General features: G+C 40.1%; 1 protein-coding gene across 14 annotated transcripts in view; it reads right to left on the reverse strand.

Annotated features, from left to right (window-relative positions):
- RBMS3 (RNA binding motif single stranded interacting protein 3) overlaps positions 1-14,400 on the reverse strand; it is a 1,027,957-nt gene that overhangs the window by 268,810 nt on the left and 744,747 nt on the right. For all 14 annotated transcript variants that reach the window (XM_043442422.1, XM_043442434.1, XM_043442432.1 and 11 more), the window contains one exon: positions 3,044-3,123. In XM_043442422.1, coding sequence (XP_043298357.1) covers positions 3,044-3,123 — 80 coding nt within the window. The remainder of the gene's footprint in view (positions 1-3,043; positions 3,124-14,400) is intronic.

Consider the following 14,400-nt stretch of genomic DNA (forward strand, 5'->3'; position numbering starts at 1 on the left):
AACATAAATATCAAAGGTTATCTACCCTTAGGTTGCTTCCATGTCCTGGCTATTGTAAACAGTGTTGCAATGCACATTGGGGTGTCTGTGTCCTTTTGAATTACGGTTTTCTCTGGGTACAACCTAAATGTCCATCAAAAGATGAATGGATAAAGATATATATATGGATAAATGGATACAGATAAAGATATAGATAAATGGATAAAGAATGGATAAAGATATATATCTATATATATATAAAGATATATATAATGGATAGACCTGGAAATGATCATACTAAATGAATTAAGACAGACAAAGAAAGAAAAATATCATATGATATCGCTTATATGCAGAATCAAAGAAAAAAAAAGATACAAATGAACTTATTTACAAAACATAAACAGATTTACAGACACAGAAAACAAACTTGGGTTACCAAAGGGGAAGCAGGGGGAGGATAATTTAGGAGTTTTGGATTAACACATACATACTATATTTAATATCTATATATTTACATCTGTATGTAAAATAGACCTCTGTATATAAAGGTATATCTGTATATGAAATAACCAACAAGGACCTACTATTGCACAGGGAACTATATTCAATATTTTATAATAATTTATAAGGGAAAAGAATCTACATATATATAAAGAGAAAAGAATCTATATATATAAAATCTATATAAAGAATCTATAATCTATATCATATATATATGAATATAGATATGTAAAGAAATATACATAACTGAATCATTTTGCTGTATATCTGAAACTAACAAACATTATAAATCAACTATACATCAATAAAAAAATTGCATGTCTTCTGTTAGCATTTGAAGCCTTTACTAAAATCTATTTGACTTCCAAAGTAAGGATAAATAAGTTAATTCAAGTATTGATGATAATTGATACTGTATATTTAATTGTATCATGTTCAAGGCAAATCTCAGAAGCATAAAGTTGTATCTCTCAAGATTTTTTTTTTAATTGAGCATAAATATTTTGTTTTTCATGGTCCCATGAGATAAAACTAAGTAAGAAACTCATAACTGAGTTCTTGCTATTCACAATGTTTCCATTGGGTGTAGCTATGATATTAGAGAGGTTAATACCACAGCCTGCTTATTCAAGGAAGGATGCTCAGATATGTGGGGGATTTGTAAACTCCGGGAGTTTGTGATGGACAGGGAGGCCTGGTATGCTGCGATTCATGGGGTTGCAAAGAGTCGGACATGACTGAGCGACTGAACTGAACTGTCTTTAGCATTAAACTACATGAGTCAGCTGTATGTTCCATGGGTTAACATAAAACAATTTCAAATCAACCACATCAAGATGGATTTCACTGCCTTTTTCCAAAAAGGAAGAATCGCACAAAACTGAGACCTGTGTTAAAACTTCACTCAACAATAATTCCACCTAGTTTACTCATTCTTGAATTTTTCTAATAGAATCATGTAATTCACATCTAGATTGAATGCCTTCTGTACGTAGACACCTGTAGGATCAAATGAGATGAATAAGCAGAAAACCCTTTAACAATGCAACTCCTTTACTCAGCGATGGGTCTGAGCAGAGTGTCTTTAAATGTCTTTTATCTTAAAGGGAAAAAGAAAAAGTATTTCTCCTAAAACGCAAGGGCAGCTGACTTGCTGAGATGAAAACTGCTAACTCTTTTCCTAACAACACCATATGTCTCCAATTGGATCATAATGCAGCTAGTTCTCAGGAGAATGTCACGCATGGAAACTAACCAAATTGAGTCACAGCCTCACTGCTGACTCATGATTAACCAGGGGTCGTACTTCGGGATTTTTCAGAGCATCCAAATGCCAATCCAAATGGCCTTTCTTCTTTCCCAAAATTCTCCCCAAACTTAGCGTGTCATAAAATGAACCTGAGCCTGCCAGAAAACTATGTCTTTTTTTTTGTTCAGACTTCATTTTCTATATAACTCAATATATTTTAAAGAACCAAAATGCTCAACCTGTAAATGCTTTAGCCATGGATTTTAAATGTAGATACTTAATGTAGCAAACATTACAAAGATGCAACATAAAATTATCAAAAGAAAAAGACTGAAGTCACATTTTCCCCCTGAGAATCACTGAAAATAAAAAACTAACAAACAAACATGTATGAGTCAGATATTTCCTTATCTGTTATTCTCTTTCAGAACTTCACTCAACATTTAATATTTTTATGCATGAGTAAGATGTATTTTTTCTTCCAGTTTTATTGAGATATGAGTAAGATATTTTAACCTACTTAATACACAATACTACTCATATATTTTTCTTAAAAATTAATATCATGTCAAGGCAGTCCTTGTATCATATTCTGATACATATGATATACTCTTTTGCATTGATTGTAATTCTTAATAGCATAGAGTTATATCATCTTATGTGTCAAATATTGAGAATTTTGCCTTCAAAAATATGAAATGCCCTGAAGTAGTCTAAACTGGTGCTTCCTAGATTATCTCTGATGAATGGGTGTACTAAAAAAATTTAATGTGCATTTGATATTTTTGTACAACATGAAGTTATGTGCTAAGATTTCATGATAATGTCATATTGCTATAAAAGTTTCTAAATGCTCTTTCTGCCTTTCTGCATTCTTCTCGTCATAGGCTGTTAAGAACTGTTTGGGAACTGGTTTCAATCTATGGATTACACTGTTATTATTATTTTTACAATATGTCACTCACTGTTCAGATATTTTACAAAGTAGAAATCAGGATACCAATATTAATGATATGCATCACAAACTTTCTTCACGGCAAGTGCATTTTAAACTATTCTTTGCAATTTTCCTTCTAATTCACTTTAAGGAATTAGTAGCGGAGATTCAAAAAGACAGGCCAAAGATGAATCACCAAGAAGCTTTTGGTAGTTTTGAGAAAGATGAGTTGCACAGTATTAAAAAAAATACATATTTATAAAGGCAATAATTTTCCTCCCAATGGAGGAAACTATGGGCCTTACCATGTACTCATTCTGATAGCAGCAATGAGCCTAGGTATTATCTAATGATTACTTTATGGCATTTCTTACCTGGGATTCCTGGTGGTGTTTTCAGATATTTTCCATTAAAATGTTGAATTACCACTTCACATTTTTCAGTAGACTCCATTCTGGGAAAAGAAATAAACAGAGGATTATATACTTTCATGAAGTTGTACATATTAGGAAAAATAAAAAGAGAAGGAAATTAAGAAAGCCCTAGACAAGCTTCATTTGAGAGTTTTACCAGAATCGTCACTAGTTGCCATGACCACCATAGCGATAGAACACCACAAACCCGTTGCTGACAAGAGCAAGGCTTACTCTACTGAAGACTGACTGTGTGGACGGCTCTGTGTGGAGTCCTCACTCAGACATAATCCCGAGGCATCATTTTATTTAATCCGTACAACAATTTAATCCGTACACTCAAAGGGCTCTATTAACACCTTCTGAATGTCCGAGTTAGCAAACATGAGAGGCGGTTCTTGCTGTTGCCTTTCACACCATGAGGCCAGCCAGGCTCAGCAAGAGGAGCAGCCTTGGCAGCATGTGGTTGAGGTGGGCTTGTAGCGGAGGCCGGGGTGACATCCACCTGCACTGCAGCTACTAAGCTGTACCTTGAGGGTCTCCACCAAAGAAGGCGAGGGAGTGTGCTGGCTTTAAGCCACTGGCAGGCTAAGGGAGAGACTCACACAGGAGCGTTGTCATCACGATGCCATTTCATGCTTGCATCATGACACCTTTATTCAACATCATGAGGGGACAGATACAGAAGGGAGCTATTTCTGGTACCAAATGTCTTAGGAAAATAAACATACACAAACCTCAGGTCTTGAACTTTCTTGCTTTCGAATTTTAGATAACCTCCTATTTCTTCATACTAGGTATATGCATACTAGGTATAGGCAGGTTTCTTTTGCCAAATTTTGGCATCTCACATAAAAGCTAATGAACAATATTTGGGACCATACCATCACACTGGCAACATTAGCAGTTGGGTCTCATTTGAGGTTGGCCCACCTTCAAGCCTCAAGGGTGTACTTTCCTTTGCTTGCTGAATAAAACTGAGCTGTAACCAAGCTGTAACACTGGTCCGCTATTTCAAAACTTTGCTGCGGTGAGACAGAACCAAGGAAATTACACACTCCCCTGACATGGCTGGTGCCGTGTCGTGGATTTAACCTGGCTGGAACAATCTCAGCTTGGCCCCAGCAAGGTGGAGACCAAGCAGAGCAAAAGCCCAACTTGGCGGAAGCTCACATGATAGAAGCTGAATGCAAAGGAATCCCAGTGCGGTGGAAGAGACAAGAAGCCTAACATGATGGGAACTGGGACAACAAAAACAAACCTGGCAGAAAGCTCAGGCAGCTCAGTCTCAAACTCCGGAAGACCTCCAGTTAAGGTCAGCAAGCTACAACTTGCTGTGTATCAACAAGGATACACAAAACTATACCCAACCATGGAAAATATCACTCACCCTTAGATGGACACCGCTATAAGGACTCTGAGGCTTGAGACTAGCAAGAGGGGGAGGCCCAATGCCCCTCGCTGTTCCAGCTCAGCAGGAAGTAGCCAGAGAGACCTCGACTACCCTATTCCCAAAGAACTGGGCCTCCCATTTCTTGAGCGGGGAATGTTAGGTAGTTAGAACTGGAAGAAGGAGTCCAAAATGGTGGTGGCTAAAGGACAAGGAAGGACTTCCCTGTAGCTCAGACTGTGAAGAATCTGCCTGCAATGCAGGAGAACTGGGTTTGATCCCTGGGTCAGGAAGATCCTCTGGAGAAGGGAAGAGCAATCCACTCCAGTATTCTTGCCTGGAGAAACCCCATGGACAGAGGAGCCTGGTGGGCTACAGTCCATGGGGTTGCAAAGAGTCAGACATGGCTGAGCAACTAACACTACATCACACTGTCAACATTAGCAGTCTTGCCATCTCCTAAGTAGAATAGTATCAGCAACATTCCTAAATTTTAACTCTATCTGGCCTTTATCATTTGGTAAAATTGGGTGGAAAAGGTAAAATTAAAGGGTCAATTCTAATCAAAAGAAATTAATGCCCATGAGTGGCACACCAGAGGAAAAATAGACTTAAAAAATGGCACGCATACATAGAAAAGAGTATGTATGAAATGTGCAAAATTTGCCCAAAAGGCAAAGTGTATAATTCTGGATTTTCTGCTGGATTTTATCAATAATATGAGATTTCTTGGAATGAAGCCCTTTGACACAATTTGTTAAACTTTTCTGCATCCAAATATTATGTGTGTTTTCATGATCATATCAAATGCAGAGTAAACAAGAAAAGGAAAAAAAATATATAAACAACTGCCAAATGAGTTATACATTTATTATAGTTACAGGAATTCCAATGTGAGAGGAATTGCAGATGCCAGGAAAACTCTGAGAAATGTGCACAGGAGGCCAGAAAGGCCACTGCGGAAATAACTAGGGCAGGGGCCCGGGGTGGGCAGGTGGAAGGTCATGTCCCTGTAGATGGGGCAGAGTGAGCAGAGTGCTGGGGCTGGATGGAGTTTCACTGGGGAAACTGGCGATAAGCTGAGAGGTGAGGCAGGGGCACTTGAGTTATCAAGTTAAGGACTTTTTTTTTTTTTGGAAGTTAGTTGATTTATAATGTTGTGTTAGTTTCAGGTGTAGAGCAAAGTGATTCAGTTATATTAAAAAAACTAAGATCATGGATCCCAGTCCCATCACTTCATGGCAAACAGAAGGGGAAAAGTTTAAAAAAAAAAAAGTAACACAATGAAGCTATGAGCCATGCCATGTAGAGTCACCCTGAAGGAGATGAAACCAGTCAATCCTAAAGGAAATCAACTCCGAATATTCATCAGAAGGACTGATGCTGAAACTCCAATGCTTTGGACACTTGATGCAAAGAGCCAACTCATTGGAAAAGACCCTGATGCTGGGAAAAATTGAGGACAGGAAGAGAAGGGGATGACAGAGGATGAGATGGTTGGATGGCATCACTGCCTCAATGGACATGAGTTTGAACAAACTCCAGGAGATAGGGAAGGACAAGGAAGCCTGGTATGCTGCAGTCCATGGGGTTGTAAAGAGTCAGACACAACTTAGCAACAGAACAACAAAATACATACTTATGTATGTATATACATACATATATATATACACACACATATACATTTACACACATATGTATGTACATACATACATATATACATCTATATATACACATGCATATATATACATATGGCTTCTCTGATAGCTCAGCTGGTAAAGAATCTGTCTGCGATGCAAGCGACCCTGGTTTGATTCCTAGGTCGGGAAGATCTGCTGGAGAAGTGATAGGCTACCCACTCTAGTATTATTGGGCTTCCTTTGTGGCTCAGCTGGTAAAGAATCCTAAAGAATTCACCTGCAATGCAGGAAACCTGTGTTCGATCCCTGGGAGTATGTATACACACACACACACACACACATATATATAATCTTTTTCAGATTCTTTTTTATAGGTTATTAGAAAATATCACATATATTTATTGTGCTATGCAGTAGGACCTTGTTGTTTATTTATTTTATATACAAGAATGTGTCTTTATTAACTCCTAATTTATCCCTCTATGCATTTCCCCCTGTTTGTTTTCTATGTCTGTGACTCTACTTGTTTTACATATAAGTTTATTTGTATCATTTTTTTTAAGAGTCAAGTTCTATGTGACATTGCATTTGTCTTTCTCTATCTGGCTTACTGTAATTAGTATGATCATCTCTAGATTCATCCATGTCGCTGCCAATGGCATTATTTCATTCTTTTTTTATGCTGAGTAATATTCCATTGTGTATATGTACCACATCTTCTTTATCCCTTCCTCTGTCAATGGACATGTAGGTGGCATCTGTGTCTTGGCTATTGTAAACAGTGCTGCAATAAACACTGGGGTGCACGTATCTTTTTGAATTATGGTTTTCTCTGGACATATGCCCAGGAGTGGTACTGCTGGATCATACAGCACCTCTATTTGAAGATGTTTTCAAAAGCACATTCCATCTGGGCGCTCTAATTATTTTACGATTCAAATTTAAAAAAGAGTATTTTCGAAGGTACCTACATTCCTAGGAAACATAGAGAAGATGCACATTTTCCTGCACTGGTACAGATGGTGAACCAGAGCAGGACTGACATCGAGGGCATGAGACCTATGCATCACTGGAGCCCTGAGCCTGGAAAATGTCACTCGATTTAAAGCTCTGCTGTCACTGTCAATACGTTTTAAACAAGGGGGTCTTCTATTTTTAATTTTCACTAGGACCCACAAATTACATAGCTGGTCCTGCTCAGATGAGAAAGCACAGGAAATTAATTTGACATAATATTCACGTATCAGATGCCCAGTGGATCCACATACTGTTGTTTGGAAGAACATCTGAAGAGTGACTCACTTTTGTGTCCACATGCAAAAGGAAAACTCTTTAAGCTTAATGATATCCAATTTTAAGTAATAAAAACAAAAATGGCATTTTGTTCAATGTTTAATCACAGTGTCAACTACAAACTGGCACTTGCCATCTAACTCCGTAAGATCGAGATCAGGCGCTGCTGCAGCTGCTGACGTTCAGACCCCCCTGAAAGGAGTTCAGGGTGAAGAGTAGAAATGAGGCACCCTGCACTGGAAGAAAACTGACAGGGTAAGCCTTCAGACAGTTAGTTTCAGGAATTGATGTTATGAGCCCAGTGCCATCTCCTCATATCTACAAAAGCACTGAAATCTATCGTGGAGATAACTGCTCCTTGTGACTAACAAAATCTGCAAAAAATGTATGCTTGATAGCATATGCTGCCCCTTCACCAAGATCACGGTTACACTGACCTTCCCCTCTACATCTTTGGAGCAGTGTCCCAGAGCTACCTGAGGTGCTGTTCCTGGGCTGCCGTCCTCAATTTGCCCCCAAAGAAAACGTAACTTGCAGCTCTCACATTATTTTTTTTTAACTCAACAACAGATTTTCTGAAATCAGAGGATATTTGGATTAGAAAGACAAGATGAACCATTCCCCATTCCAAATATTGAGGAGCAGCTAAGTACAATTTTGCTAACTCATTCAAGTTTTCTTTCCAGGGGAATATTTCACATCCTCCAACTTGTTATTTTTATTTTTTCTTTTAAGTAGGAAACTTCCACTTCTAGGAACAAAAGAATTCAAATTCTGCTTTCTCTCTGCCCACAGGACCAACTCTCCATTGTCTCTTAGGGAAGATAACCTTCCCTCCAAGCAGAGACATGAATGGGAGAGGAAATGTAAGCCCTTAATTACTACAGATGTTACTATGGAATTTTTATTCCAGGAGAGCACCAGAATGAAAAGCTTATGCCCCAGGGCCCCCTCCCTGCTCAATCTCTCTCCGGGTACTCATCTAGATAAAAGGCAGTTAAGAATCTAAAGCTTGCTTGCCAGAGTCCTACAAATCAAATCCTTCCTCTTTGTCTTGAAAATGACATGGAATTCTAAATGAACACTGAAGCTGGATGGGGGTTAGTTGTGTGTGAGCTTGTTAACACCATGTGATAAGACTTGGGGACTGCAGAGGAAGTCAAAGAAGAAAGACAGGGGGCTTCATCCAGTCCACCCACCTGGTTTGAAAGGCTCACATCTCCCCTTCTGGATGCTAGAATGATCGTCTTTTGTCGAAACTGTTTTACAGCACCATCAAGCCAGGTGGGGGCTGTTGGTGGGAACACAAGATGCCAGCACAGAGCGCTCACTCTGGCTTCACTCGGATTTAACTAAGTGAATGTCTGCAGGAGTCTTTAGAGACTCTTATCTCTGAAAGAATAAATGCAATACAAGTCTGTTTTCTGGAGCTGCTGGCCCTGAGTGCCAAACCACGTTATGTGGCACCAACCACCCAGAAGTGACTATTTCATTTTTATATACAGGGCACATTTAACAAGGCGAAGTCTTCCCAGCAAAGACGACCATTGAGGAGCTGTGGAGTGGAGAGGCTCAGAGTGAGACCCACGAGCTCTGGGGGAGGGGCTGCATTTGAAGGGCCACCTTAGGAAAAATGTGCCCATTTCCTTCTCCAGTTTCACAGTTAGCCTATTTGAAATGCCAGCCTAAGCCATCTGCAATCTGGCCAATGCTCCACTTGAAACTGACCCGAGCCTTATCAAGTGGGTCTGAAAAGGCAGCATGCCAGACAAAGCCGCCTGACGTGGGCCCTTTGGATGGGCCAGTGCACCCATTCTTTCTAGGTGGCACCTGAACCCTCTCACATCCCTCAGAAGAGCTCGCGTGCCAGCCAACCATTCACCTGTTGATGCATTAATCAGGTTCCGACAAGGCTCCAATCATTGTACAAAGCCTCAGGGTATTCTGTTAGGTCTGATGTTTAAATAGAACCACACATTAAAGGTCCTGTTTGACATTCTTTCTTGTCTCCATGCCTAGGAACCTGGCTTCATTCATTTGCAATGCACCACCGAATTGTGACTTCGAGAAAATTTCTTTTTTAACAACAGCTACTAAGAGGTGCTCGTTTCACAGCCAATGCAATCCTCACAGGCAAATTACATCAGATGAGAGCCTGTTTCAATATTAGAGTCTGACTTAACACAAAGAGGTGGAAAAGTATTGTATAAAACCATTTTAAGCCTATCTGTCTCACCTTCACAGAGAATCTCTCAGTATATTATCTTCAAGCAATAAGCACGATTATGCATGTAGTAAAAACAAATTTGTTCTGTCATTTGAGATGGTTAATGAGAGGCTTCCACTAATTGTGAAATTTTTGTGGTTTTGCAATCATAAGATCTGTACAAGTTATTGGCGACTTAGAACATACAGCTTTGCAAGCCAGTCACCTTTGCTTCCAGTAAGATTTATAGAAAGGGTCAACATGAAAAGATTTTTGGAAAAAAGCAAATTATGTCATTGACTTCTTAAACCCTGGTAACAGAAGGAATCATAGTGAGTTTCAGGAAGAAAGAGGGGTGAAGGAGTTGAATTTCCTTCTGTTATTGCAATTTGTTTTCTTCCTTTGAGGTGTTTAACATCCTTAAGAGACAAAAGTCATAAATGTCAAGCCTTCCTGCCTCTTCCCTTTGAGGAAACTCTGACATCTTGGTGGCTCCTTGCTTAGCATCACAGCACATTCCTCTTATGGAATGGAGCTGTGGACAACATTTGGCTCATGAAAACCCACTCCAAAGTTTTAAAATCACATATATTCAGGACTAGAAATAGCCTCAGATATCAACTACTACATGACACAGAGGAAGAAGGTGGTGACTTCTCTAAAGTCGAGTTACTGGATGAGCCTGCAAAGGAACTTTGGCCCTTGACGCTCAGTCCAATGGCTTGTTTGGAAGAAATGGAGCTCCATGGCTGGCCTCCTGTCATCCCTCCTGATTTCCTGCACTGATCTGCTTTCATCTTATTGAAGCTGGGTGGGTCCTTCCATCCCCATGTCATGCAGCTACCGTTGACTAGAGCAGGTGTTCTCAGAAATGGAAATTATACCCTGAGCTGGTATAATGAGAAGGGTACTTCATCGCTGTGGTATTCTTTCCAAAACCTAGACATAACATGGATCCCATCATGCAGTAAACATCACAGAAACTTAGATCTGGAGACGTTTTCCAGGATACCTTGCTGGGACTACTCATGGAAAACAAGGAAAGTCTGAGATGCTGTCAGAGGCCAGAGTAGACTGATGAAAAAGACAACCAAATGCAAGATAGTACCAGGGACCAGATTCTGGAACAGAAAGAGGATTATCAGTGGAAACATCGGTGAAATTCATATAAACTATGGCGTTTAGTTAATAATAGTGTACTTATGTCAGTTTATTAATTCTGACAAATATGTTATGGTAATGCAAAGTGTGGTCAATGGGAAAAATTGGATATAGCGTGTATAAAACCTGTGTATGCTCTTTGTAAAGTGCTCTTTCCATATGCTCTTTCTATAAAATGAAATTTATTCCCAAATTTGAAAAGGCTTATTTTAAAAATGACTCTACCGCTGCACTGGCACAGGAGGCTGAGAGGAGCTACTCCACGTTCAAGGTCAGGAGGGGCGGCCGTGAGAAGATACCCCTCATCCAAGGTAAAGAGCAGCAGCAGCGCTTTGCTGGAGCAGCCGTGAAGAGATACCCAACATCCAAGGTAAGAGAAACCCAAGTAAGACATAGGTGTTGCAAGAGGGCATCAGAGGGCAGACACACTAAAACCATAATCACAGAAAACTAGCCAATCTGATCACAGGACCACAGTCTTGTCTAACTCAATGAAACTAAGCCATGCCGTGTGGGGCTACCCAAGACAGACGGGTCATGGTGGAGAGGTCTTACAGAATGTGGTCCACTGGAGAAGGGAATGGCAAACCACTTCAGTGTTCTTGCCTTGAGAACCCCATGAACAGTATGAGAAGGCAAAATGATAGGATACTGAAAGAGGAACTCCCCAGGTCGGTAGGTACCCAATATGCTACTGGAGATCAGTGGAGAAATGACTCCAGAAAGAATGAAGGGATGGAGCCAAAGCAAAAACAATACCCTGTTGTGGATGGGACTGGTGATAGAAGCAAGGTCCAATGCTGTAACGAGCAATATCGCATAGGAACCTGGAATGTTAGGTCCATGAATCAAGGCAAATTGGAAGTGGTCACACAGGAGATGGCAAGAGTAAATGTTGACATTCTAGGAATCAGCGAACTAAAATGGACTGGAATGGGTGAATTTAACTCAGATGACCATTATATCTACTACTGTGGGCAGGAACCCCTTAGAAGAAATGGAGTAGCCATCATAGTCAACAAAAGAGTCCGAACTTGGATGCAATCTCAAAAATAACAGAATGATCTCTGTTCGTTTCCAAGGCAAACCATTCAATATCACGGTAATCCAAGCCTATGCCCCAACCAGGAACGCTGAAGAAGCTGAAGTTGAAAGGTTCTATGAAGACCTACAAGACTTTTTAGAACTAACACCCAAAAAAGATGTCCTTTTCATTATAGGGGACTGGAATGCAAAATTAGGAAGTCAAGAAACACCTGGAGTAACAGGCAAATTTGGCCTTGGAGTACACAATGAAGCAGGGCAAAGGCTAACAGTTTTGCCAAGAGAACGCACTGGTCATAGCAAACACCCTCTTCCAACAACACAAGAGAAGACTCTATACATGGACATCACCAGATGGTCAACACTGAAATCAGACTGATTATATTCTTTGCAGTCAAAGATGGAGAAGTTCCATACAGTCAGCAAAAACAAGGCCGGGAGCTGACTGTGGCTCAGATCATGAACTCCTTATTGCCAAATTCAGACTTAAACTGAAGAAAGTAGGGATAACCACTAGATCATTCAGGTATGACCTAAATCAAATCCCTTATGACTATACAGTGGAAGTGAGAAATAGGTTTAAGGGACTAGATCTGATAGACAGAGAGCCTGATGAACTATGGACAGAGGTTTGTGACATTGTACAGGAGACAGGGATCAAGACCATCCTCATGGAAAAGAAATGCAAAAAGCAAAATGACTGTCTGAGGAGGCCTTACAAATAGTTGTGAAGCGAAGAGGAGTGAAAAGCAAAGGAGAAAAGGAAAGACATTCCCATTTGAATGCAGAGTAACAAAGAATAGCCAGGAGAGATAAGAAAACCTTCCTCAGCGATCAATGCAAAGAAATAGAGGAAAACAACAGAATGGGGAAGACTAGAGATCTCTTCAAGAAAATTAGAGATAACAAGGGAACATTTCATGCAAAGATGGGCTCAATAAAGGACAGAAATGGTATGGGCCTAACAGAAGCAGAAGATATTAAGAAGAGGTGGCAAGAATATACAGAAGAACAGTACAAAAAAGATCTTCACGACCCAGATAATCACAATGGTGTGATCACTCACCTAGAGCCAGACATCCTGGAATGTGAAGTCAAGTGGGCCTTAGGAAGCATCACTACGAACAAAGCTAGTGGAGGTGATGGAATTCCAGTTGAGCTATTTCAAATCCTAAAAGATAGTGCTGTGAAGGTGCTGCACTCAATATGCCAGCAAATTTGGAAAACTCAGCAGTGGCCACAGGACTGGAAAAGGTCAGTTTTCATTCCAATCCCTAAGAAAGGCAATGCCAAAGAATGCTCAAACTACCACACAATTGCACTCATCTCACACGTTAGCAAAGTAATGCTCAAAATTCTCCAAGCCAGGCTTCAACAGTACATGAACTGTGAACTTTCAGATGTTCCAGCTGGATTTAGAAAAAGCAGAGAAACCAGAAATCAAATTGCCAACATCTGTTGGATCATCAAAAAAGCACAAAGTTCCAGAAGAGCATCTACTTCTGCTTTACTAATTATGCCAAAGCCTTTGACTGTGTGGATCACAACAGACTGTGGAAAATTCTTCAGGAGACGAGAATACCAGATCACCTTACCTGCCTTCTGAGAAATTTGTATGCTGGTCAAGAATCAACAGTTAGAACTGGACATAAAACAACAGACTGGTTCCAAATTGGGAAAGGTGTATGTCAAGGCTGTATATTGTCACCCTGCTTACTTAACTTACATGTAGAGTACATCATGCAAAGTGCTTGGCTGGAAGAAGCACAAACTGGAATCAAGATTGCCAAGGAAAATATCAGTAACCTCAGATATGCATATGGCACTGATTATGGCAGAGTGAAGAAGAATAAAGAGCCCCTTGATGAAAGTGAAAGAGGAGAGTGAAAAAGTTGGCTTAAAGCTCAACATTTAGAAAACAAAGATCATGGCATCTGGTTCCATCACTTCATGGCAAGTATATGGGTAAACAATGGAACCAGTGACAGACTTTATTTTTGGGGTTCCAAAATCACTGCAGATGGTGACTGCAGCCATGAAATTAAAAGACCCTTGCTTTTTGGAAGAAAAGTTATGACCAACATAGACAGAAAATTAAAAAGCAGAGACATTACTTTGCCAACAAAAGTCTGTCTAGTCAAAGCTATGGTTTTTCTAGGAGCCATGTATGAATGTGAGAGCTGGACTGTAAAGAAAGCTGAGTGCTAAAGAATTGATGCTTTTGGACTATGGTGTTGGAGAAGACTCTTGAGCATCCCGTGGACTTCAAGGAGATCAAATCAGTCCATCCTAAAGGAGATCAATCCTGACTATTCATTGGAAGGACAGATGCTGAAGCTGAAAATCCAATACTTTGGCCATCTGATGCAAAGAGCTGACTCACTGGAAAAGACCCTGATGCTGGGCAAGATTGAAGGCAGGAGGAGAAGGGGATGACTAGGGATGAGATGACTGGATGGCATCATCAACTCGATGCACATGAATTTTAGTGAGCTAGCAATGGTCAATGATTCAATCAAATTGTGTTGTGTGATAAGACCTCCATAGACACCACTGAACAGGGTTTGCAGAGCTTATGGGTTGA

The sequence above is a fragment of the Cervus canadensis genome, chromosome 22 (genome assembly GCF_019320065.1).
Source record: "Cervus canadensis isolate Bull #8, Minnesota chromosome 22, ASM1932006v1, whole genome shotgun sequence".
Classification (NCBI taxonomy): Eukaryota; Metazoa; Chordata; class Mammalia; order Artiodactyla; family Cervidae; genus Cervus; species Cervus canadensis.